General features: G+C 37.9%; 1 protein-coding gene across 2 annotated transcripts in view; it reads left to right on the forward strand.

Moving 5' to 3' along the window:
* grk4 (G protein-coupled receptor kinase 4) overlaps positions 1–27,846 on the forward strand; it is a 42,978-nt gene extending 15,132 nt beyond the window's left edge. The window contains exons 3-16 of one of the 2 annotated variants that reach the window (XM_088419393.1): positions 4,123–4,235; positions 6,005–6,082; positions 6,207–6,307; positions 8,563–8,655; positions 8,777–8,840; positions 9,009–9,149; positions 15,853–16,043; positions 17,457–17,494; positions 17,833–17,922; positions 18,007–18,215; positions 21,974–22,111; positions 22,661–22,798; positions 23,864–24,041; positions 25,418–27,846. In XM_088419393.1, coding sequence (XP_088275519.1) covers positions 4,123–4,235; positions 6,005–6,082; positions 6,207–6,307; positions 8,563–8,655; positions 8,777–8,840; positions 9,009–9,149; positions 15,853–16,043; positions 17,457–17,494; positions 17,833–17,922; positions 18,007–18,215; positions 21,974–22,111; positions 22,661–22,798; positions 23,864–24,040 — 1,571 coding nt within the window. In that variant the 3' untranslated portion in view covers position 24,041; positions 25,418–27,846. The remainder of the gene's footprint in view (positions 1–4,122; positions 4,236–6,004; positions 6,083–6,206; positions 6,308–8,562; positions 8,656–8,776; positions 8,841–9,008; positions 9,150–15,852; positions 16,044–17,456; positions 17,495–17,832; positions 17,923–18,006; positions 18,216–21,973; positions 22,112–22,660; positions 22,799–23,863; positions 24,042–25,417) is intronic. The other variant, XM_088419392.1, reaches the window with a different exon arrangement.
* Positions 27,847–27,922: the final 76 nt, after the last annotated feature.

Consider the following 27,922-nt stretch of genomic DNA (forward strand, 5'->3'; position numbering starts at 1 on the left):
TTTGCATTGCGTTAAAGCTAACTTTGTTTCTCGTTACGATTTGTAATGTACGTTGAGTTTCAGATTGGTATTCTCAATAAAACTACATCTGAGTTATAATTTTTTTTTGTACATGACATTTTGAAAAATATTACTAAAAATCATTATGAATGTGTTCACTTAACGACAGCTCCCTCACACCTTGGTACAATGCTACCATAAGTCCATGTGATCAGCTTTAGTTTCTTCAAGAAAATAAATAAACTGGTGATGGTGAAGTTCCCTCGCTCGAATAAAGTTAAGGAATTTCACAACTGGCTTTTGTATGTAGTCAAGCTGCAACACAGATTTACACAGTGATTTCTAATGAATTATATGTGGAACTACCTCCTGCTTGTCCTCTTTCTTCCTGTGAGGTTCCATAACCAAAAACTCTTCCATTTTCTCAATTCTCATTAATCCCTCTGATGACGTTCTTGTGTTGAAAGGTCGCTGGTGTATTGAGCATGCTTGGTGGAAAAGTGATGGCTGATGTTATTTAGTTTTTTAAACCGCATCGGTTTTTTTTTGCAAATGAGACAGCCTTGGACCGGACTTCAATAAAAAAAGTACTTAGGCGTCGATTCTTTTTAAACACCCAGCACTCACGGTCGACTTTTCTTTTCTTTGACATCGCTGCAAATGGGTTGTGAGCTGACCAGTAGAAGAAGAGCGATGATTGACTATGACTTGTTCCCTGCCTGGCTGTCTCTCATTCTTCTTCGAGCAAAGTAAAATCCCGTCACTGTGCCTACTGTGCCACCTGGTGTTGAAATGCCTGTCATTACACGTCAAAATTAAATGAATGCAATCATTCACGTAAAACGTTAAATCTGTATCATTTTTGGAGGGCCGTATTGAAAAGACCAATGGGCCGGTTCTGGCCGGTGGGCTGTAATTTGCCCATATCTTGTTTTAGATTCTAGATTTACTTGGCTGTTGTTTTAGGCTTATCAGTAAATGAAGAAGTATACTGTGCGCTCATGTTTTTACTAGATCTTTAAATGTCCATAGTTAACCCAATGATTTGAGTCAAACGGCCAGTCTGTTAAACCAGTGTAAAAGTACTGGTCCCTGTTATCAATCCAAATATATACAGTGCGTGGGCATGTTATCTTGTTCCACACACACTCCTGTGACCAGCAGCATTTTAATGGAGCTTAACAGCTATTGTTGCATGGCAGCAGTGAGCGATGGCCGGCATGGCGTCGTGTCAGTCGCACTCTTAATTTATTCATTTACACATACTCGTCATGGACCGATATTAGATTGTCACGGTATGATAACCATGGGCAAAACTATCACAGTATCACTGTATTAAATTTACAGCTCTAGAATGACAGTTTGAAACATCTGGGTAAGTAAAACACAGTCTATTGTATTTTATAGTTTAAATAAATAAATGTCAATATTTTTCTTCTGTTTTAAATAGGATGTCAACCCTCCCATCCCTCAAGTTTTTACAATAATATGCTGCAGTGTTTCTTTGAGGAATATTTTTTCAGCAGTGGGGGCAAGTGTTTCTGGGAACTGTGGCTATGTAAAGAAATGACACTTGACAGTTTACATTCAAAACAGCATTTAAAAACATGTCAAATGACATTGTACAATTAAAACATGAAACACTATTCCTCTGTATGACATATATATGTGAAGTCCGTACTGCTACGTAGCACACTATTTTAGTGCAACGTGTTGAAGAAACTACTTATGATGATGTGATAAAGACGCAATGCTTTTTTTTTTTTTTTTATCAGTTCTGCGCTGGTAAAGCTCAGCCCTAGCAGCAACAGCGAGGATTTAGTAGCGGCAAGCTGCTGCTACTAAACGAATGTAGCTGAAACACAGTGGTATATTTGACATTTGCAAGCTGAGCTGTGACTGTAGGACGTTGCGAATGATGTTCATCTCTGATTTTTTAAATTTTAGTTTGCAGCATAAGTAGCTGTTGACTGTTGGCCACTGAAAACTAGTGTCTAATCATGCACACGGCCTGACAGCAGCAGCAGGGGCAGACTGCACTCCGCCACAACCGGAGCACCAATATCACATGCAGATTTTCATGATCACGCATCAGTTTCGTTTGGAAGAATAAATGACTACTGTATTTGTGTAAAATCTTCATCCATTCATTACGACAGATGGAAGTAAGCTTTCTGATAAATCTTGTCATGTTTCTTGATATTGATTGATTGCTGTGCAAGTTGTTTATACATTTAATGCAGCTTACCCCACTCCATTTGTTCACATTTCAACAGGCATATGCCCTAAACATTTTTTATTGTATACGTTCTCTAAATTTGTCTTTATGACCATCACATTTAACAGCTATTTTCGGCTGACAGCAAAACTCCAAAGATGTTTGGGGATCAATGATGTAAGTCAATACCCAAGGGAGAGTACATGAACTACTGTACAGGAGATTTGCTCGATGGGCGTTTGCTCTTGACGTGTAAAACATATTAGCCAGTACAAAGAGACGCAATAAACCTACAATCTTTTACAATCGTCTACTTGCGTACCAGGGTTACCTTAGACCTTGTGATCATGTGAATGAGTAACAATAATACGCAGTGTGCGACATAGCAGAGGGAATGCTGGGTAATAAACTGTGCAGCTGGGAAAGCTGTCACAAAAATTTGATTTACTATTACAAGTTGTTTTCTAGTTATCACCCCTCAGATATTTTCATGCTCTGCTTCCTCTTCAATCATCTGGAAACACGCGTGAATATTTTCATCTGGATGTATGACCTCATTTTGTCTATATATTAATGAATTGTGTGTGTTTTTTTCAGCTTATGACACAAAAAATTGGATGAAAAAAATAGACAAAATTTTTTTTTTGTATGTTTATTTGGTGTGCGTGCTGTTACTTAGACATTTCAAGGACATTACAAACATACTCATAATGTAACGCGGTGCCTACTGAAACCCTAATGCAACCGGCTTAGTACGTTATTATTCTGAACCTGGAGTGACCGTGCTGTGGTGTGACAGCTAGCAGCTAGCTTGATAGGTGTTTTGCTGAGATGTCTCATGTCTTTCATATTGTTTTATCCACACTGTAATATCACCACATAGTTGCTACCAACATCAATAAAACACCACCCCGAATTTCTATTTAATCACGAGTATGGGACGGTACAACGCGGCTTATTTACTCTCCTTGGTTAAAGATAGTGGATGTGCCTCAAAGGAGCAGTAAAATGAAGAGTAAACATTTTGGAGCTTTTAACCATGTTCCAATGTTAATTCCTCACCCTAAACACTCCCAAAGTGTTATTCTGTTATCCTTTTTTGATGCATTTCTCAGCGTTTCTTGCTTATTCATCGCTCCTGCACCGGCCCCGCTCATGCAGATGAAAACGGCTTAAAGTGCGCTTATGTCAACAGGAGCAAGAAGGGAACAATTCATACCTCCTATACACCTCTCTTCTTTTAGTTTAGTTTTGGTTCCGGAGCTGAGAAGTTGAAATTTTGCACCAAATCGGCTCGATCGGAAAGATTTCACAGAGAGACACACAACAACTTGTCACAGACAGGGACTTCTCTCAACTGAAACCACACCATCCTTCCTCACTACAAAATGTAATGGCGGTTGGGGACCTCTTGTCCAGATGATGACTGGATGCGTGTTGCGTTGCCCGCCGGCATTGAGCGATGTCATGAAGTGGGTGGACAGTAAAAGGCGCGGTTTCTGCAAACAAGGCATTTCATTTCTCCGTTAGAAATATCGGTACAACACATATTTAATCAGCAATAAAATCGCCAATTTGCCAAATGTAATTTATATGCACATATTACTCTGTGAAAAGAAGAAAAGAAAATAACTTGATATAGACCCTTTAAATGTCACTTATGGCTGTTAGATTTTAGAAACAAGTTTGGAAGATAAGTGTGGATACATTCTTGTTTTATACATGGACTGGTGGTCTTAATAGGCAGTGTTTTATGAAATTAATGAAGACGAGAAGCAGCATGAGAAGCAAGAGAAGATGTAAAAGCTCAATCGTCAAGACAGCAATCAGAAAAATATATCAACTACAATGACTTAAGTTAAAAACCCTGTAGCTTATCAATTTTCCCTGTGTGTTCTTCTTAGAGAGGGACTATACCAGTCTATGTGAGAAGCAGCCCATTGGTCGGCTTCTGTTTCGTCAATACTGTGACACCAGGCCCGAGTTGAAGCGCTGCATCGAATTCATGGACGCTGTGGTAAGATTTTTTTTTTTTTACTTTCCCTGTTTTTTGTTTTGTTTTTTTTTTTGGTTGTTGTTGGTTTCCACATCATCTAAGAGAAGAAGAGTGATCAAAGTGGTGGCTTTGTGCTTTTCCTGATCTTGGCAATAACTGTGGATGTCGGTTGGTGGTAATGGGTGTGTGTGGGTTGGGGGGGGTCAAAGAAGGTGGTAATTAGTGACAGACAAGCTGTAAGAGTGCAGACCCCTCCTCTTCCTCCATGCACTCATCCATGAGGGTCAAACCCAAGTCAACCCGAGGAGCAAGCAAACACAGGCCCAACACTGTGTCTTGGCCCCCAGAGGTATGCAGCAAATGAAAACAGGAGAAAATCATGCTTATTTGAAAAACATGCATTAGTCATTTTTTACGTTTGGCATGCATGCACTGGCATACCTGGAGTACATTTTCATGAATTATATGGATTAGGACTTCATATCATTTGCATGATGTGGAGTATGTTGGTGTTTGGTGCAGAGCTCATTTTCAAACAAAACATACAGACTGAAACAGTCTACAGTTGGCCTCAACATTAATCAAACGATTAATCAAATCAAATTAATATAAGTTATGCATTATTATTAGTAGTTGTAGTATTATTAACATTTATTGATTACAATTGCACCACTGTGAAAACCATCTGTACTACATAAAAACTTATAACAGCGTGCATCCGAATGTTCAAAGTAGTGTCATCTTGCCAGGTGTGTGGTCTCAATAATAATGTGTTCATTATTAATAAATGCTTATCCTAGTCATGCGCTACATTTTGTTTAGACTTGTGTTTCTACATCAATTCTGTAACGACGAAATTTGAGCTTCAAAGGCAATGAAAAATTCATATACATCAGACAAAGATCAGCCAAGTAAACCTAAATTGCAGTTTTTAGCCCCTGTCCCCATTCCTTTTAAATCGTGGATTAACTATGATTTATCACGTTTTTCAGGATATCTGTTTATTTTCATTGACCACACCCGAGGCTGATCACCCCCAGACCTGTTCAGTCAAAAAAGAAACACTAAACCAGAACCCGTTTGACAAAATTTTTTTTCAAAAGATATCAAATAGCTACAACAAAGTACCATGGTATGAAGAAATGTATACGTAAAGTAATTGACGTCAATCGTTCTGGAAATGCGAAACAATCTGCTGCTAGACTTTAGAAATCAAGCAAACCTTTTTCTGCAAATGGAGACAGCCCTGAATAATGTTGATCTTCCTACCTTTTGGAAGGTTTGTGTCTTGTAGTGGTGAAATGAACATGGGCCTCTTCACGTACCGAGGCAGAGTTGCTGTGTGTGGCAAGTCATGTTCGTCAGTTACTAAGATTTTAACTATGTTTGACTTCACATTGCAAGTCTGTGACTCGTGCAGTGTTAATTTCAATTTAGCTTGAATAACATTGCACACTTTAGGCTCTGCTTCATGCTCCTGTGCTGCTATGACGTCAACACTATTGATGTAGATGACGCAGGATTCACCATTACTCATGTGTACCCCGTGACGGAAAGAGAATAAAAAGCCGTGTTGACCTCTGGTTGTAAAACCACTGTGCCGATATGCGTGAGGACTCACTAAATGTGACTTTCTTAATTTTCTATTAACCTCTCATCCTCCCTCTTTTCCCTTGTCAAACTCCACTCGGCCTTTAAAGTATTCCCTTACACTTTTTTTTTTTTTTTTTAACACTATTTTAGAGGGGACACTTGTGATGTGTATGCTCACGCTTGTGTTCTCCTGACAGGCCATGTATCAGCTTGCTCCTGATGAGAAGCGGAGGGACTGCGGATTGAATGTTCTAGACACTTACTTCAATAATGGGGTAATACACGTTCACACTCTAGAGTCCTGTATCGTGGGTGATGACTTGCAGTGTATACCTGTCCCTAGTGTTTTGCCCGTTTTCATCATTTTCACAATCAATTTTCATTCTGTTGAATCTTCAGTCGGCTGCCCATCTGCCCGGCATACCCCAGGATGTGGTGACTGGGTGCCGGGAGAGACTTGAACAGAGTCCTTGTAAGGAGCTCTTCAATGACTGCACCAAGTAAGTCTTCTTCTCTTCATGTAAAACCCTTGAAACCCCCCCCCCCCCCAAGATATGTAACATGGAACTGAATATTTTTCAAATGGATCTGCTCCTGTAATGAAAGGAATGTCTGTCAGACATTCTTTATGACGAGTCTGGGGCGTCAAAGCTTAGTGGCACCAGCAGAACTGTGTTTGTGTTTACACAGTGTGTTGTGTGCATCCTGTCACTAGCGACGATGAGGCAGCTGGCACCTGCTGTGCAGTTTTACACACATTCACCCACAAAGACTTGCAAATGAAAAGTGATGGGGGGGGGGGGGTCATTGGGCAAAGAGATCATCCGGATGGCTGGCATGAAAACAACTGGAGCCTCAGTGTTCACCAGCACACACACACTTGCAGGTGTTTCAGCTGCTGGCGCTGCAAGGCAGGAGGAGTGAACAGATCCGGGATTATAAGACTGAACTTGCTTCTCATCACATAGCTTGATTTGGAATTCGCCACACTATTTTCACTCTTGAAAATGTCCTCACATTTCTATGGCATGTCACCTGTACGCTGGAAAATGTCTGATTTGCTTTTCTGAATATGTGCGCTGGCAAATTGTATTTTAATACAGGTTTTCACCTTTTTTTTTTTTTCAAAGATCTGATTCATTTATTTTTTCAGCCAGGTCACACCCTGACTAGCGCAAATAATTTTTGGATTTAAAAACTAAATACTGAAATAACCGAGTGCTATTTCACCTTTTTTAGGTGTCACCTACAGCCAGGTGGGCATTGCAGCTGAGAATGTGTTCTAAATGGTCTTATCCATGTTAATAAAAGTTAAGTAAAAAATACTAAGTGGATGGCAAAACAGCACTATGTAGAAACATGGAACAAGATCAAGACTTGTAGTTTTATCAAAACTTTATGAGTGTGCCACCATTACTATTTACAGTATATAACCTTGTGGCTCTTTGACTTTAATATGTAACTGTCTCTCAGTTCATCGTTTTTTTTGTCCTGAGGGAAAGCCCAAAGGAAAGCATGCTGCTGCACGTGGATACATGACATTTTCACAACCGATTGCGGGCCAGAGCCTTTTGGTTCACTCAAAGTCTTTCTTGCATTGCTGTGAAACGATGATGCAGTGTTTTAACGGGTATACATGCCCATTTCGCCCATAATTAACAGTTTTTTCTTTTTCTTTTCCTCTCAATCGGGCTTCCTCAAACAATAGCCATATTATAGCCATGTTTATTTCTTCTCCCAATGGTGTCTGTCAGAGGATGGGCGCTCTGCCAGCCCCTGCTGGACTCCTCCCTCACTAAGTGTCTGAGGACAAGTTTAACTTCTAAGTCATGTCAGGTCATCTGATAAGTGAGCTTGGGTAACTTTATTCAACTTTATTCACCAACTTGACAGTTGCGACCAGAGCCTGGTATCCCCAAAACATGGTGGCTGAAAAATGAACACAAGTAAAATACACAATATATTTGGTTTACAGAGCAGATTATGACATATGTGTTTTACAAAGCAGTCATGTTGCCACTTTTAGGGAAACTACCCCTATTTTGCCTGAAGATCATCCACAGTTACCTCATCATTTTTAGTTATGGAATTCTCTCAAAATGTGCCGGGGAAAATATCCTTGGCATATGAGGGCATGTTTTAGAATGGGAAAGCAGCAGGCACTTCATATGGTTTGAATTAACACAGTGAAATTTCATTTTTTTCCAGGGGACGGTTATGACTTCTTTCATCGTGTTGGTTCTTTAATTCACGTTTAATTAAGCGGCTAAAGAAAATGGATGGATGGCTAGATGGATGTTTCGAGAACAATCATTATTAAAAATCTGTGTGTGTGCCGCCATGCAATCATAACGCTTTTGAAATGGGAAACATTAGGGTTCGCGTGACCCTGTTGGTATTTTAATCACCATGTTGTCAAAGCAGTTGAAGACATCACACACATGCCAGGTGTCCAGGATTAAATCAACTTTCAGTGACAGTTGACACCAAGAAAGTTCTGTGTTGTCACCTTTTCCATCAATGCAGAGCAGAAAGCGTTGATTTCCCAGCCCCATGTTTTTCTGAAAACATTGTCTTTTGCTGTTATATATTATATAATATATTCGTCTTTTTTTTTTTAAATCTTAACTGGTTTTGTTATTTAAATTATAGTGAAATATTTTTCATTGTGTTGTATTTGATGCTTTTTGGTGATTTGTACAGTGCATACAGTATTATTATTGATGAAAAAGTCACATTTCTGTGTGTCCCCCAGAATAGTTCGTGATTATCTAAGTGGCGCACCATTTTCCTCCTATCAGGAGTCCATGTACTTCTCTCGCTTTTTGCAGTGGAAATGGTTGGAGAGGTGAGACTTTAGTCGTTTTGTGTCACATCCACTGTGTTTTGATACTGTAGGATGTTGCATTGTTTTGTTTGTGCACATGGATCCTTAACTTAGCTGTCATTTTTCCTGTCTTTCTTTCTAGACAACCAGTAACCAAAAATACCTTCAGGCATTACAGAGTACTAGGAAAAGGTGGATTTGGCGAGGTGAGTGTCTTCAAGATCACTTGTAATGATGCAGTGGTAAAATTGAACTAAAAGGCTAATTGCAACGCCTGTCATGAGCTTAGTTAATAATGGAAAAATCTATGGTGTGACATGAACTTATTTTCTGACACCAAATTATATTTGATCATGTGCTACTTGTTTTTTCAGGTTTGTGCCTGCCAAGTGCGCGCCACCGGTAAGATGTACGCCTGTAAAAAGCTGGAAAAGAAACGAGTGAAGAAAAGAAAAGGTGAAGCAATGGCACTAAACGAAAAACGAATTTTAGAAAAAGTTAACAGTAGTTTTGTAGTAAGTACTACCTTTTTTCTTATTCAACTTTTCAAACCAGTTTTTTCCTGTGTGTGTATGTGTGTGACCGTTGTTTTTAGCTGCAAATGAAACAAATGATATCTTTGCAAAGTTTACCAATCAGCCATCAAAATCAGAGCTGTTTTGCTGTTGACGTCCACTTTTCAATGAGCCGCTCATGCCCAGTGGAAAGAAAACTAATGGCATGAAAATGCATACCTGAATTCAAATCATGTCACGTAATAAATTTGATCAGCTACAGGTAATGCCAGACTGCGGCAATCCCAGCAATTATATGTGTACCTCTGCTGATGAGACTTTTGCAAACATGTCAACTTTTATTTCATTTGAAGCACTCTGCTTTAATGATATGGAAATGTTTATAAAATGGTTATTTATTGTGGCATCCTGCTTCTTGGTGGGAATGACATTGGTACTAATTTCCGCTGAAGTCATCACTTTCGCCCGAGTGGAAAAGTTAAACCCTTCAAAACTTAAGTTTTCTTGAAGCATTTTTGAAAAGACATCCATTGATGTCTATACAATGTAGGGGTACAATGGATAAAAAAAAAAAAAAAACAACAACAACAACTTATGGTTGTTTTTTTTTTTGTTTTTTTTTTGGAGATCAGAAAAAAAAAGTAACTTTTTGTTCACTATTTTTGTTAACTTTTGCCCATCAAATAAATATTAAAAAAAACATTCAGTGAACATGTCAAATATGGTGATTTCAATTTTGTCAACACAACTTAAGTGCAACTTTCTTATATCTTACTTTCCTATTTTATAGAATATGAATGGAAATTTAAAGAACCTTGCGTTTCCTTTATACATGGAGATACTAACCAATGCCCACATCATTGAAAAAGAAATAAAGAAAGAAAGCTAAGCAATGGCCTTCAGACTGTGCGGTATCATACAATGACGACGTAGTAGATTAGCGTTTTATTTGTTGTTTTGTTTTTGTCTTCCTAAGTGATTGAATATGTTTTCAGGATAGCATTGTGCTGATGTTGGTAGCAACTATCTGATGAGATTAAAAAGTTAAAAAGGTTGGAATAAGGCAAGAACAAATCTCATGTAAGCTTAGTCAAGCTAGCTGTGACACTGAATGCTGCAAAACTCAACTTATAAATCAAAGCCTACCAATGCTATTACATTGGCGTTCGTGTATTATTTATGCTTTTATTTTGAAGTTAGTCTTCGTTTTGTTACAAAGAACTGTGTTTCCAGCCTCTTTTTTTTAATTTGAGTTACCCAAATAATTCAGACTTGTTTCATGTTTCCAAAATCCCCCGTGAATGTGACTTACATGTTTCAGGAAGGATTTCAACTCCCTTTGCTGCTAATATAGTGAATGTAATTGAACAAGCTGTCTTCATGTGAACGCATGAACACTTTTTTGAACCAAATGATCCATTACACCGCTGTTGCTATGCCCTAATATGAATGTATTTTGATGCTTAATAACAATGTCTGCGTTATCAAGACAGCGCCGCATCCTTACTTGCCTGCTTACTTAAGAAATGAGTATTGTGCATTTATGTAATGGCATTGGGTCTGTGATGGAATTTGGTGGCACATAACACACGGCAACGGAGCATAAAGAAGAAAGCAATCCAGTGTCCCCTTGAGTAGGTGCGCCTGAACCTCCACCACCCCTTTCTAAAAATCATTAGGTCTGCTCTTAATAGTGCTGTTGCACTTGGCTGGTTTTCCTATGTAGGAATTCTATAAACTGAGCCCATAGTCATGAGTTGGTGGTGCTTTTTGGCTGCCACTTGAATAGCAAGTTTGAACACTTGTTTTCGAGTCACCTAGCTTTGCGTTTTTGTGCGTGCGTGCGTGTGTGTGTGTGTGTGTGTGTGTGTGTGTGTGTGTGTGTGTGTGTGTGTGCACATGTACATGTGCGTGCGTGCTGGACCAAAGCAACGAAAGTCAAGAATTTGAAACTGGCTTCCTTCAACTTAAGGGTGCATCTGGAAACTTAATTTTAGATTTGTTTTTCAATGTCAGGTGCCCTTTAAAAAGACCATTTTATAATATGATTTGCTAACGCCTGTAAAGCAGTATGTATATTTTTATGAATTTAGCTGTTTTCTCCCTTTTGCAAATTTTGAAATGTACAATAAGTAAATATACAACTCTTTTAAACCAGTTCAATTTCTTTTGTTGACATTGAATGTTTGTGGTTAATTATGTAGTTGTTTTTTGACTCAATTTCTCAGGTACACAGACAAGAGAAGAAACATATCTTTTTAGGGTGTTAATATAGTTAAAGATTGATATTGGATATCGGTCTGATATCAGACAATATTTTTTATTGGATTATATCCATCAACACCCAAAACCTCTGACACTCATTTACAGGCAACCCATTCCAGACTCCACTCCTGCTCTTCTATCCAATAAATGTCACATTTTGCTATCCTTACCCTTTTTTTCATCCTTACAGTACTGTTGCTGACAATTGTTCTTTGTTTGAATAGTATCACTTAAGTCGCTTCTCACATTTCACACTAATAAATAATTAAAAGGAAGCATGTATCATTCCTGCTGACATCGTATCGAAATCTATCGTATGGGACAGAACCCTAAGCTGCAGAATCAGTATTATATCAGAAGTGAAAAATTATATCGGAAGTGAAAAAGTTGTTTTGTCACACCCCTTTAAAAATGAAACTCAATGTGACTGCAAGGCATGGGACGCCATCAGATTCTGAGGGTATGATAACCCTGAGCAAAAATAGCGTATTATCATGAATTTTAAACTATACTTCTAAATCTAAATCTAAAGAATATAATTTTTGAAATATTTTTGCCTAATAGCCATTTTTTATGTTTAAAAAAAACTTTATTTTCTTAACAGAATATATAATACACAATTTGTTACAATAACAAACATGTACCTTGCTAAATTGTGGTAGCTAGCCGCTGTAAGAAACTTAAGTGGTACTGAAGAGGACCAAACAGGAAGCGGACAATGTGATTGGCTACTGCAGCAGAGAAGGACTCACAGATGATAGCCAATGTGAGGAGGCTTCGGTTTACCCTTTAGTTGCCTGTTAAGGTAGAACACACGGGAAGGAAAAAAATCTTACCTCTAACAGATTTAGACAGTTTTAAAAAAACTGGACGTTTAAAATCACAATACTGTATATAGCCAACGCGATTTATCGTCCAATGCCTAGTGACTAGTTTATTTACACTGATGTCTATGGCAGAGTTTCTCCATGTTCTTCTCCATTTGAAGCTAATAGTTGAGTTGTTATATTGTGATGATGTGTGAGCTATGTTGAGTGTCTTGCTTGAGTGAGTCACGACGCTCGCTGGCACACGCACACGCAAGGAGAATGGAGTGGGCTGGTGCTGAACCTTACACTTCAAGCTTGTGTCACCTGGGATTGACATGCTTCTTTGCATTTGTTTGTGCGCCTGTGTGTCCATGCACGTGTGTGTTCGTTCTCTGTGCTGCAGGCAGAACTGATGACTCGTCATGTAGCTCTCTATCTACAAGAGCCGCTCTGTTGCCTAGCAACACTGACCAAACAGCAGTAGCAAGGAGAAGTCAAGTGCTCTCTGAAACCCTTCATCGCTCTCTACTGTTCTTTGTCTTTTTGATCAGTGCGCTCTATTAGTCAATAGATATTGTTACCTTGTGTTGTCACATTTTAACTCATGTTGCCACATGCTGTCATGTGCATGTGTGTATAAGAGAAAAGTGTTCGCTTTTTCTCCTATCGCCAGGAAAGCACTTCTCAGACTTGGTTGCTGCGTTGATCAGCTTCTAAACCAAAGATGAGGCAACAACAACACAATTGCACGGCAACATTAATTCCAATGAGGGCTGTCCCTATCGAATCTTTTTAAATGATCCTATCAATTATTCGATCAAATAATCAAGTAATCGACCCTCACCCACCAAAACATTTTTTTTTTGTTTAATAATTTATTAAAGTTGAACCTGAGTTGAAGTGAGTGGATATAAATGGTAATTGTTTATTGATAACTTGCACAATTTCATTTTTGGACACAACAGAATTTGCCTGTAATAAGCTGTTAACAATTGTAATTAGCATTAAAGGGACAATGTGTAAGATTTAGACCATTTTTCAATAAAAAATGAATAAATGAATGATTTTAAATTTCAAAAACTTGCAAATAAATTTGTTCCCAACAACCAACAGTATGTTTTAAATATAATCGTAAGTCTAGTTATCATTACATTATATTACATAAGGGGTGGCTCTCCTCGGGAGGCTGCCGCATCTTTTATAGCTACGGAGAGTGATAAATGCAGCACCTCCTGCAGTCCGTAATGAAAAACTGTCTAAAGCTTGCTCATTGTCCCTTTTAATGTGCTGCCAAATACTATTTCAGGTCAACAAAACCTAAATACTGTTTAGCACTCACCTACTTTATATTATATGTCCATTACACATGTAGTAGTGTCTTTAAAGTCATCTATCAATAGTATTCCATGAGTAACAAAAAGAGTTAGCAACAACAAGGTCAATAACTTCCTGTTAGTCTTCTTCTCTACTTGGATATTATTGCTGTATTGCTTTTTGGGAAGTTCACAACATTCTTTCCTTTCATTTTGGAAGTTCCTTGTGCTAATATTGTCTTTAATGAAATCCTGATAACTACTAAATATCAATTTTTAAGCACACACATGGTATCAGACATTCATTCACTACGTGGTGCATAAAGTCAACAGTGCCAAGGCAGTCTTGACATACGGGGTTTTTTGTTTATGTGCAGCAACAGTCAAAGTACTACTGTAGTATGCCAGGTCCAATTTACAATAATTTAATATTATTTCCTTTTTTTTTTCAATTGATTGTCTGATTTCCCTTCTTTGGTGAGGTGGGTTGTCTGGGGTGTTTTCCCACCATTGCAACACTAATTCCATCTGCAAGAAAAATCCTTGTAGGAAATGGTAGAACAGACATTGTTCCGGCAAAGCTTCATAACTCATATTTTCCGTCGACCTATTTTTGAAGTCGACTTACCCGACTTGGTCGACATTTTTTCACAGTTCTATTTCAGATGAGACCTGACGTTAAAAGCTTTGTTTTAAATCTAATGTGAATATACAGTGAAGCTTTTAGAACAGCTTGGAACACATTAAGTGAACATTAAAATATGTTAGCTTGAAGGACACTGTGTTTTCTGCTGCAGAGATAAACCGAGTGGTCAGTTGCTACTGGACAGTTGTTACTGGTAGCGTCTTGTTTATCCTGCTATCCCCCCTTAATACTTTGTGTACTGGGGGTTCACATATCATCACACAGGAATTTTCCCACACCCTCTTGCGGCCAGTTACTTTCTACATACTCTAAAACAGATGGGATTCCTCCTGGTGGCAGTAACATCCTGCTTGTACAGCACTGATAGACACACACATGCACAATACCCTGTATGTCGTTGACCCTAAAGGGAAAGAGAGGATGGTTGGTGGGATTAATGCGGGAAAATTGAGCTCAAGAAAAAGAAAAGAAATTATCATATGGAGAAAATGAGAAGTAGTAACTCTGTCTTGACATTTAAACCTCATTGACAGATTTATAGGCAAAACTTCTTGAGGAAATCATTCATCAGAGACAATTTTAAACCCAAATCTTCATCTTAAACAGTCATTTCTGACTATTGTTTAATATGCTGGAAAACTAAAATGAAAAAAAATAGCATATACTGTATATATACATACATGCATACAGTATGTGTATACATCACAGTATGTGTATAATTCATTCTTGTGTAAATATATTTTTTTGTCCCCTTCTCAGAATGGGACAATTAAGGAAGTAATAATTCATTCTTGTCATACTGTATGTGTCAGTGTTAATCGTAGTTGGATAGGTGACATATTTAGCACATGTATGCATAACCTATGCTGTATTTTATTTTAGGATTTTTTTTTAACAAACTACGACTTTAGGTTGTGTGTAAAATAGTGACATCCAGATCAATTTTTTGCACAAAAGATGAAAATTTGCTTTGCTTTGAATGAATATTCCACAGAATGATCTTGTTAAAAAACGTGTATGTATTCAAGGCTACAAGGTTATGTGACTTATTTGTAATAAATGACACCAGTTCTACTTGGAAGGGGGCTCCTCCCACTCGTGGTCCCTTCTGAAGGTTTCTGATTTTCCCCAAATTGGGGTTTTTGAGTTTTTCCTTCCCCTTCTGGGAGCTTTGACAGGGGATGCTGTTGTGTACCTTACACCGAAAAGATGTCTCTGTATGACTTTTTTTTTTTTTTCGAAAGAAGTCTCGACATGACCTCTTTTCATCTGTGAAGCTCTTTGAGACTTCCGTGATTCAGGGCTATACAAATCAAATTTGATTGATTGATTGATTGATACTTGTATACAACTGCTATAAATGGTAAGAGTACATAAAGATAAGAAATTATAATCGGCAACTATTGGCAATATCTATTGACAATAATACTGTTAATAATGTTTGTTTTTATTTATTATTCTTAAAACTGTAATAATACTGTTCTGCATGTTCACATGATGTGAATGGTATGTAACCTCTCTGCCCCTGGTCTCTTACCACCTCTCTTCCTTCTACTCTTCTACCCCCATTTGTCCCTTACTCATTTCCTTTCTTCTCACCTTAAACCCCCCCCCCCCCCCCCCCCCCCCCCCCCTTTGCCACCTCTATCCCAAACGCGCCCCTTTTCCAGGTTAGTTTAGCATATGCCTATGAGACCAAGGATGCCCTGTGCCTGGTGTTGACGATAATGAATGGTGGTGACTTAAAATTCCACATCTACAACATGGGCAACTCTGGCTTTGATGAGCAGAGAGCCATCTTTTACGCTGCTGAGATCTGCTGTGGCCTTGAGGACCTGCACCGTGAGAGAATAGTCTACAGGTTAGCATCCGAGATGGGCATGGAAGTTAATTCTGTCTTTTTCAGGATCAATAATTTTGGATAATACGCTGGCATTGTATAATTCACAATATTGATAATGTAGGATTTTGTCAAAGCAGAGACATTATTACCCATGCAGGAACATTTTACACATCAGATTTCAGAAGAATATATGGAAAATTAAATCAAGTGCATTTGCCAAGCTTTCTCCAAAACAAACTGACTGCAGAATATGAGCTGTGCTTAACTTTTTTATTTAATGTCTGGTATTTTTTAAAATTGGATAAGTATGTAAAGGCCAAATTCTCCTATTGCGTCAGTCCTTTTTTAACGTGCCAGATTTACTCACTTTTCATCTCCACGGATTCTCCCATTTAGACCTCTGACATAACCATGTTTGAAGTCGGGATCGTTCCTCACACTAATAGGTGAGCGTCGTAAACAAACAGCAAATAAAAAAAAAAAAGGTCTTGCCACGTGGAAATACCTAATTTTGAGAAAATGGATTTAACATTTTTACACGTTCAAAGGGGGGGGGCTTCCTTATCTTAAGCAAAACATGGAATGACACTAGCTAGCTTGTCGGATTAAAAATTGAAATGTCTGAGTAAAATTCATATTTTTGTAACTAACTCAAAAGTAATATCCTCAACATATGCCTGGTTTCATCAAAACACGTCACATATGATAAACAAACATAATGAAAAAAAGTACTGTCAATGGAAAAGCAAATGCCGTATTGTGTCAAAAAACTTGAGATATCATTCATGATGAATAAAAAAGCGTATATGAAACCAAAATAATGCTGTGAAAAATATATAATAAACGAAAAAAAAAAACCTAACGAAGAAAAGAATCAATCTAGTTAAACTCACTTATCATGGGTATTTTTGGAAACATAACCACCATGTAAAGGAGCAAACTCTGCACATTATACATATGTATATGTTTGTATTGAACGCATGCATTAAAGTGTATTATGAAACAACTTTTCTCATTTAGTTTATTTCCCACTTCTATTTATTTAGTTTTTTGATTTAAAAACAACTAAACAAAAATCAAACACTATTGCACAAGAGGAATTAATCTTGTATTCACCAACATTTTGAAACTGATTCAGTCATTGATTTGGTCGTTGTTCCCCTAAAGTAAAATCAAATGTCTTATTTTGGTTGAACACAAATGATCATTGAACCACTTTCATTAATGATCACAGAAAATCAGAATAACCACCATTGAGAAACTGAGATTGGATGATTTTAAGTGAAACATTAACTCTAAACGATTACTCAATTATTAAAATGGTTGCCGATTAAATCGACAATCAATTAGCTAGCGATTAATCGATTACTTTTGACAGCAGCAATTAATTCTGTTCTATTTATAACCTTTCTGATTCTTGTCTTTTTCCAGGGATTTAAAACCTGAAAACATCCTTTTGGATGATCGTGGTATGTCCTTGTTTCTTCTTTTCCATTAGATCTGTTTGTTGGAACCTCTTTTGCCAAGACTAACTACGATCGTTGTTTTAGAATGGACCAGTTAGACGGATTGAGTAAATAAACCCTCAACTACTTCAGCGTATTTTGCGCAAACATTGCAGCATCGTGTATCTACAGGTTTTATTTATTTATTTTTTTTACTGCCTTAAGATGGCATTATTTGATAGGTTGCTCTCGCTTAGTGTTTACCTCATAAAACCTGTGTTGAACCGTAAAAATGATCATTTATACAGCTATTGTCATAGATCTGTAAAAGCCTAAACTGTAACTGTATGCATCTTCCTTAGGGCACATCCGCATTTCAGACTTGGGTCTTGCTGTGCAAATTCCTGAAGGCGAGACGATACGAGGGAGAGTAGGCACAGTTGGATACATGGGTATGAAGTTGACTTTTTGTTAAACTCAGCAGTGCACTGTCAGTATGCAGCGATTCCAGTTTTTCCTCGTCCCTCCTTCCCCAGCTCCTGAGGTCATCCAGAATGAGAGTTACACCTTCAGTCCAGACTGGTGGGGTCTAGGCTGTCTTGTCTTTGAGATGATTCAAGGCCAGTCACCCTTTCGCAAGCGCAAGGAGCGTGTCAAGCGGGAGGAGGTGGACAGACGAGTAAGGGAGGACCAGGAGGAGTATTCCGATAAGTTCTCTGAAGAAGCAAAAGATATCTGCCGACAGGTGAGGACGAATGGTAACTTGAGAGTTACAGTTGTTTGATTGATTTGATTAGGGGGGGAAAAACGATCTGTATTTGTGGTATAATGCATTGTACGTATTTATTGTAGTTGTTAGCAGTACCTTAGATTTTGTTTTATTCACAGTAAAAATTCAAAACGTTAATGGCAATGTTGCTTTCATTGGCATCAAACTAAAAAAAAGAAATATGGAATAGACGGGAATTTCTGGCACTAACCTAAATTTCATACAATATTATATCAGGATATTGTGTCAATACACACAGTACTTCAGATTAGTGTCGTACATCTGTATTTTTGGAAAATTGTGGATGCCACCACAATAACATGGCGTTTTACCGCTTGCCATTCTTTGATCATTCTTATGCTATGTACCATTTAATAGGTGTCTAAAGCATACATTAAAAAAATAAAAAGAACGAAAGAAAACAGTGCCTCCATTTTAGTTGTACAAATTGTTTGGTCCCTTGGTTTCTTTAATGAAATGGGTTCAAAAGGCTAGTTGCCAGTACAATATACCGTACATAATATGTCCCTCCTCACTTTTCTGTGTGCTTGACCATCTGAACATGTACTGTAATGTCAAAAAATGCACATCTCATGTCAAAAAACTGTGAACATTAGTCACTAAATTTTCGATTGACACCTCAACTTAAAAATAACTGCATTGTCCACGGCTCTTGTGATACTTATCTATTTTCCAGACATATTTTCCACATTACAAAATGCCGCATACAATGTCATACCACGTTTTGTAAAATGTGCAGGACTCTCGCTTGCCGTTATTGACATATTTGTTGCGTATATGCCACCATACCTAACATTATTTTTAGTAAAGCTTTTATTAGCTGTTGTGGATAAGCTTGATTATCATTCAAACAAAAGTCACACTGCTGTTTCCTCATATTTTTTAATTCTTATTGACGAGCAACTCAACATTAGTACTTTGCAACTCAAAAATAGCTATCGTCAAAAATAATGACGATAATAAAATCCTTAATTTTAGACATCTGTTTTTCAAATACACAGCGACTTGGTGGGCGGGCACAACCCCCTATTGCCCGCCTTTGGCAGCGGGTCTGCATTGCAGTGATTTGATTTGTCAATAGATGATTGCGCAATAGTGTGAAATGGATAGATTGTTAGTCGAACCAGCTTGTGTTCTTTTAATAAACGACCGCGCACAAAAAAAAACAGCCAGATAACTTTCAATTGTTGCCCTTTGTTGACCATGCTGATTTCAGTTCACACAACCCTTTTTGTTTGGCGGTGGCGATATCTTTATTTAATTTGCAAAATATTATACTAGAGTTTAGTGTTGAAACAAGTCCTCTCGTAATTTGTGTACTTCATTTAAAAAAATATGCTAGGCATTTCTTTTTTTCTTAGAGTAGAGCTGTACACGTCAGAAAAAATGTTAGGGCGATTGTTAATGTTATACATGACAAAATATGCTGGAATTGCTGTGAAAATGCCAACTTCAAAATAAACCTTGATTTCCCAAATAATGATTGGACACAAACCTTGCTATGCTTTTATTTTGAAGTTTTTTCAGCAGCGTGTAATATGTAACAGCTAAAGTTTGGTGTGTGTGTGTGTGTGTGTGTATGTGTGTATATATATATATATATATATATATATATATATATATATATATATATATATATATATATATATGCAAGATCCAAATAAAGCTGCATCCCTACTAGAGTTTACTGTTTGAAACCACACTGTGACGAGCTGAACTGAATTTTAATTGCTTATATGATTTGTTGCTTTTGTAGCCATTTCAATTTATTATAACTAAGAAATAAAAATTTCAATGCAAAGCCACCCATCTGTGCACCAAGAGTATGGCGTTATATTTGTGCCACAATTACGCACGCGCGGAAAAAAAAATTGAGCGGAGAAAATCAAACTGAGCGAGCGAAAACAGATTTTGAGAGCAAGAAAAAAACTATTGAGCGCGTAATGATAAGAGTTTGAGCGCGCGCCGATGGAGTTTGAACACAGAAAAAGAAATTGCTCGCTCAAAATTCCTCTTTGCTCGCTCGGGATAGCCCTCTCTCGCTCAACATCTCGCTCTCGCTCGCGATACTCCTCTCTCCCTCGCTCAACATCGCGTTTGCTCAACATCGAGCTCTCGCTCGCTCGACTCGTCCTCTGCGCTCGCTCAGTTCTGTTCACGCGTTACGTTTGTGCCACAAAACCAGCCAATCAGAGCTTGTAAAAGCACTTTGATTGACACAGCTTAGTATCCAATGAGATTGCTTGTACGCTATCCGTTGACGCACTCTCGTTTGCCCTGTGTTCACCCAAAAAGGGCAAACGAGAGTGCGTCAACACGGACTTGGGCTGGAGAATTACTTTTAATATTATTATTATTACTGTATTGTATCATTTGACAGAAATACCTTGTTAGTTTTTGTACTTTAATAATAACGTCGATGTGACGCACTCTCGTTTGCTCGTTCCGGGTGAACACAATAAGCAATCTCATTGGATACCAAGCTGTCAATCAATGTGCTTTAACAAGCTCTGATTGGCTGGTTTTGTGGCACAAACGTAACGCGTGAACAGAACTGAGCGAGCGCAGAGGACGACTCGAGCGAGCGAGAGCTCGATGTTGAGCAAACGCGATGTTGAGCGAGGGAGGGAGGAGTATCGCGAGCGAGAGCGAGATGTTGAGAGCGAGAATGCTATTGCGAGCGAGCAAAAAGGAATTTTGAGCGAGCAATTTCTTTTTCTGTGTTCAAACTCCATCGGCGCGCGCTCAAACTCTTATCATTACGCGCTCAATAGTTTTTTTCTTGCTCTCAAAATCTGTTTTCGCTCGCTCAGTTTGATTTTCTCCGCTCATTTTTTTTTTCCGCGCGTGCGTAATTGTGGCACAAATATAACGCCATACAAGAGGGAGCTACTGAGCTTATCTGTTTCGGAGCCAGACCGGATGAGACGTTTATTTGCGTCCTGCTGTGGAACATTCTGACCTGAGGTTCAACAGATTAGAAGTCTCTCCAGGGAGAGGATGAGTGGGGAGAGCAAAAAGAACGATTTCTCTACAAGAAAAAGTAGAATAAAAAGTTCTGGGGTGGGGTAAAAGGTATGGTCGAGATGAGCTTTATCTCCGTTTCAAATGAGTGTATTTTTTCTCATTAGCTGTAATGTTTTGTTGCTCTCAAATCTTGACCTCAACAAACAAATAAATGTCCTTTTTCCCCTCATACATTTTGGAAATAAATGACTTACTGAAAAGGATAAGAGGGCCTAAAATAGTCCGATGATGTGAGTTATAAGAAGAAAGTGAGATTTGTGCACTTGTAACTGAAACAAAAGTGCAACTGGAGAGATGTGGTGAACACATCGCTAAACTGCTTTCATCCACTTCACAAAAGCCCTCAGTGCTGTAGGTGTTGTGGAGGGAATAATATCCACACGCTCTCAAAGAAACAGCAGCAGTGTGTTCTAATTCTAGCCATGATTGAGTTGCATGAACCTACAGTATAACTACATGAATTACTATGCATAAATGGTAGTCTTTATTCAATTATGAACTCAGATACATAGAATCAGGAGGGCTACATGCAAGCCATTGGTCATATAATGTATACGTTGAAAAATAAAACCTAGTATATAAAGGGCTCACCTGCCCTTCCTTCTATTTTCTACATTTTCAGATCATTCATAATATGCAAGTAATCTCATAATATTTTAACTTTTTATTTGCTTTCCTCCCGCTAGCTGCTGGCAAAAGATCCTAAGAATCGTCTCGGTTGTCAGGGTCGCGGCGCCATAGAGGTCAAGCAGCACTCTATCTTCAGGAACATCAACTTCAAAAGATTGGAGGCAAACATGCTAGAACCTCCTTTCAGCCCTGATGTAAGAGCAACACACACCTTCACGCATAAACTTAGGGACGAAAGTCAAAAATTAATATTCGACTTTTGACTATCGCACTTCAATTACCAGCTGTCGAGAATACCTTTATGGGTGGTGAGAAAAAGGCCTTGGGATTTTATTTGAAACCCGAATTTGAAACTGGGTTTCATAAAAGAAAATTTTTAAAAAACATAAAGGGCCATAGAAGAAGGGCCATAATCAGCATATTTAATCAATCTGGCTCATTGTTCTTCACTGAGAAGCTGCTGACACAGAGAACTGTTTCTTTTATTTGGTTTCATAAATAGACTAACAGGGAGAAGAAAACTGTCCTGAGAGGTTAAACTAATATTGCCAGTACTAACTGTTTCTGTGTATAGTTATAGCAGTTATTGGTAAGGGCCACATTGAGAGCAGAACCAGATTTCACATTGATGATTTTAGCCTTGGTAACATTATTTTTTGAGTCCCTTTCATTGTGTATCACACAAAGTACATTGTGTTTTCTTTGACTGCATATGCTTGTTTTCTCCTGTATTTTTCTGTTAGCCCCGAGCGGTGTACTGCAAAGATGTCCTCGACATCGAGCAGTTCTCCACTGTCAAAGGTGTGAACCTTGACCCCACCGATGACGACTTCTACCACAAGTTTGTCACAGGGAGTGTCTCCATCCCGTGGCAGAATGAGGTAACTGCAGGATCCGGACACAGGGAATGATGTAATTGTTCCCGCAGCCCACAGTGCAGTACGATACACGCCTATCCTTGCGTCAGTTAAGGGTGTCATTTTTGATTTACATCGACCAGCCCTGACATTATAACCACTTAGGCAATGTTATAAACGGAGATGCTTTACCAAACATGGGATTCATGTGCACCAGGTAGCCCCCAAGGATCACAGGAGTAGCTTGTGGGCCTGGTCTAAAAATAGCTCACTATTGATGGAGCTTTTGGATTTTCTAGAAATTGTAAACGTGATCATTTGAAAATGTTGCATATTAGTATTTATGTTTCTTTATCACTGTGAGGAATCAGCAACATGATCAATGACATCACAAGATTGAATATCAGTTATTAATTCCTTCAGTGCCAGAAACTTTAGAATATACAGTAATATTATACATAAGTACCAAAATGTAATGTTTGTACTTTGCACATTTTCGGGGAGTGAATGAGTTAAAAATACAGTACTAATTTTATGAAAAGTATCTCTTTGCAATAATCACTAGCTAGGAAGTTGGTGTCAGTTTCATAGAGGTTGATGACCTTCTCTTATAGCAATTTAAACGATATGAAACTATGCATGCGTGATACAGTCTAAACTATGAATGACTTGAATTAAGAGAAATTAAGGTAAGGACAAAACAAACAGCATGTGTGTGTGTGAGTGTGTATTTTTTTTAACAAATCCCTCTTTTTTCTGTTTAATTTCTGTCTTTTTCTACCAATCCACAAATTAATTAAAAAAAAAAGCTTAAACCTGCTAGCGTACGTGTACAAACTACCCACAATAGGGAAAACAATGGGAACCGACAGATGTAAAGAAGCAAAATTCTAGTTCCTGTTATTTGCACAAAAGTTGCTGGAAACTACAGATTACTGCATAGATTGTCCATTTTAGAGAATTTTTTTTACACTGGTCTGCCTAACCCCCCAAAAAATAAAATATAAGCAGAACAAAATGAAATATCTTGGTGAAAAAGGTCCTCTTATGGTGTGCCTCATTCAAATAACATCCTCTTTTGTTGTGCAGATGATTGAAATGGAGTGCTTCAAAGAAATCAATATCTATGAGACTGATGGGACATTATGTCCAGACCTGGACATGAACCGGCCTAACCCTCCACCAAAGAGAGGCTTCTTCTACCGCCTGTTTAGAAGAGAGGCAAGTGCTAGTGCTCCGGCAACTCTTCGAGGGGGTGGGGGCTAAGGTATTTCCTCTCTTCCTTCTTTTCTTTCTCAGCTCTGTCAAAAATCAATCAAATGTGACTCCTGTCTCATGTGATCTTAGCATTTCCAGGCTTCCCTGTTCCTCTTTTACACTTCCTCCCCGGGGTGAATTTTACACTTTACTGTTGGCTGTTACTAGGGCTATCACTATCAAGTCTTTTAAAATTGATTATTCCATCAAATATCATCAATACAGCCCACGTTTTTTAATTTAATTTTATTTTTTGCTATAATCTACTATGGTTGAACGTGAGTTGGTGGGTATAACTACTCGATATTTTGTTATTGTGAGTGGATGCAACAACTTTATTCTCTTATCGTATTTAGCCAATGCTCACTGATTAGCAATCGAAATTAGCAGTAGCGCTCTAGTGATTACCATTTAAGGTCAACAAACAACAAATACTACTTAGTTCAAGCATGCATATCATTTTATGTATGTTGCACAGATAGTGTCCTTAACGCCACTTTAAACAATTAAAATGACTAAAATTATGATTCAACAATAATCCATGAGTAAATTTCAGAGTGAGGCTGTCAGGTAACAGCTATGAGGTCAATAACCTCCTGTTCTTCTTCTTGATGAGCAGACTGGGCACGTTTTGTGCTCGGCTGCCCCCTACTGGCTAAAATTTGATCACCCAAAAGCAAGCCGTTATAAATTGTAGTTACAGGTTACATTTTTGGAATAATACAGCCCTCATGCTTTTTGCGTAGTCCACACCTTTCGTTCCTTTCTTTTGGAAAGCTCCAATATTGTCTTTGATGAAAACCAGTTAACTACTGAATAAATAAGTAAGTGATTATCATTTTTATGCATATATTTAACTGTAGAAGTTAAGCTATGCTGATATAGGCCCTTTAAGCACACAACTTACATCCGTCGTTTGACCACTAGGTGGTATACCCATTAAAGCAATATGCATGACTTTCAAGATGTCATTCCATACGTGCAGCAACATTGTCAGACTACTGCTCTGGTATGCCAGTTCCACATGCAAAAATTGAATATTACTTTATTTTTGTCACTCTTTTTTGATTTGAGATGATGATGGAATGATCTGCCCTTGCAGCACTGGATGAGTCTACAAGAAAGGTTTTGCAAACATGGTTTCGGCAAAACTTTGAGGTCTTTTTAGTCAACCTATCTTTAAAGATGATTTACTTGACTTGGTTGACTTTATTTCTCCGCCCTATCTTAAGTTGTTTTTTTTTTTTTTTTTTAATGGATTTGCCTATGCTATGCCTTTTCCTCCGATTTTGGCAGCCTGTTTTGTTTCTGTTGCTTGCCCCCCACAGGTTGGCCGAACTTGTTCATATTTGTCATATCGCATGACATGTACCTCTTCTTCCCCAGGTCTGTTTTAAGAGCGGTTACAGTGACGACGAGTTTGAGGAGCCCTCGCGACTTTAAACCACTCCCTTCGCCTCCCGAAACACCTCCAATTTCCTTTGCCCCCTCCCACTTTACCGCTGATTTTCATCGTAAACTCCAGCCGAGTGCAAATCTTAGGAACTCAGTGAATGTTGACCTGTATTTATGAGCTGTATTAAAAGTGTATTATAATTAAAGAAAAAAGTATGAGTTTAAAGATTTTGTACCTTTGTACTTGAATTTATGTCTAGATGTATATTTTCACTAAAGGTTGTATTGTACAAAAAGCCATAAAAGTACCACTTGAATGCATACATGACATTTTCATTTTGTTGTCTTTGGGAATGATTATCGAGATTGTTTCTTGGGGTAGGTTCGCTTTTCTTTTTCTTTTTTTTTCAACAAGCACAGTACGGTTTGTCTTTACTTTTTTCAATGTAGCAAAAGACATTTGTTTTTATTTTCTAAAATGTGCAGTATGTGAAGCATCGATTTGGCCAATGACATGTTCTTAGCACATCAGATCTAAGATATTCTAAATGAACCCAATTGCCTCCTTAACCCTCATGGCTCCAACACGTTTGAATGAATCCCGTCACAAATGGAGAACAACGACCAATAGCTAACCTTTCTTATACATGTATTTCTCTGCCCAGGAAAATTATTGTAAGAGACCTGTAATAATAGGGAATCAGTCAAGAATATAGCTCCTGCAGTAGATCATAAATAGTTGACTACATATCCTACTAGTTGACAATATGCAGCTATATTCAGTGATTTAAGCTGTGTTTATGTCAGATCAAGGGAACTCTGTTATATTAGTGCACAATGTTTAATCTCTTATGAAACATACAATAGTTTGTTTTTCCTTAAAAAAAATTTGAGATGCTTTCTTGTGTGGATAATGGCAGAAAACGCAGAATTTGAAACCGTTACAGTTCCAACAAAATTTGAGTATACGGTTTGCTGACTGTTGAGTATAGAGATTTGCTGACTGTTAAATTTAGGACTCCGTTTTGGTGGTTGGATGGTTGCTCTCAAAAGAATTTGAAGTTTTGAAATATTCTTTTTAGGTGTGAGTGTAACTTCAGAGCATCTGTTTTTAATGCTGTGAATCTTTAATTCTTACACTTTAAATCGTATACATTGTGGCATATAAAAAAATGCAGGTTTTGTTAATATATTAAAATCAAATGTAAACCAAAGGCCTGCATTTCCTACTAAATTTTAGTTAGTAAATCATGGAGGGATGTTTTTTTTGTACGTGCACAGAACCTTTTCTAATTAGATGTATGTGACAGTGTGCATATAGTACCCCTTTTAATTTGGTACTTTCTTGCTCTAAAAAGTGTATCATTGCACATTCCATTATGATAATTCAAACGTGCCATGTATATTTTGCTGTCTTGAGTCATTTTGTTTGTCTTTGTTGCACTCAGGCATGCTCTGAAGCTGACTTTCTTGCCTTTGTAGATTTTAGCCTTTTTAGTACTTCTAGCCTCAAAACTTTGTACATTTAGAATGAAGCTGTAAACTCTCACTTGCTTTCATAGTGAAACAAATGGCTGCATTTCCAGTATTCACTCGCCATGGTCAGTAATTACACTTCCATTGAAAATTCATTATACTTGGATGTTTTTTTTTTTTCAATCATACCAAAAGAAAACTGAATTAAATAATGTGCATTATCTGAAAAATTAAGTTAGGACAAACTGTCTTCATAGTATGTGCCAATTGCAAGAAGTAAATTTGTGACGTTAGACTTTTTTTTTTTAACCTCATGCATCTTTCCGTCCATTCTTAAGACGAATTGCTTCACATAAGAAACTTTAAACTACTCAAAGTTTTTTTTGAATGTCTGCACTAAGTGCATTGTAATGCCTGTTTTGAAGAAATACATATGTTTTATTACGCAAGCATGTATTGGTTTGTAATACATCAGGATCATTCTGTATGTAAATGATGACTTTTAGTGCCAACATATCTCTGGACAGTTAAATGACAAGTTGACCTGTAGAAATGGCCTTGTTTGAATATGTTGAATGCATTCCTTCTATGACTGGGATTTAACCCTCCAAACTGGGATCAGCCTCAGCAGTAACACCTGAGAGTGATATCTTCAATTCCTTAATGTCGCTTGAGTCTAGTCATTAAAAGTGGAGAACCACTTGGGGTTTCTCATATTCTCTAGAACTTTTAGTGGAAAGATATTGAAAGGAACGCCATACTTGTATTCCAACAGGGCCTGCCCCCCCTACCCCTTTTTTTGTACATGTACAGTCAAGTTGTTCAACCACTGCAGTCATTGTTAATGTCATTGTTAATTCTTGTACAAGTTGTATCACTGGTTGTTGTACCATATCTTACATTTGTAATTATGAAACAATACACTGCCATTTGTATAAAATTCACCCGTGTCCTGACTAATTTGTGTTATTTCCCCATTGTTGCAGCGGGGTGGGGAGCTCATTTGCCCCACATTTACTG

This window comes from Hippichthys cyanospilos, chromosome 7 (assembly GCF_059441005.1).
Source record: "Hippichthys cyanospilos isolate Australia breed blue-spotted pipefish chromosome 7, RoL_Hcya_1.0, whole genome shotgun sequence".
Taxonomy (NCBI): domain Eukaryota; kingdom Metazoa; phylum Chordata; class Actinopteri; order Syngnathiformes; family Syngnathidae; genus Hippichthys; species Hippichthys cyanospilos.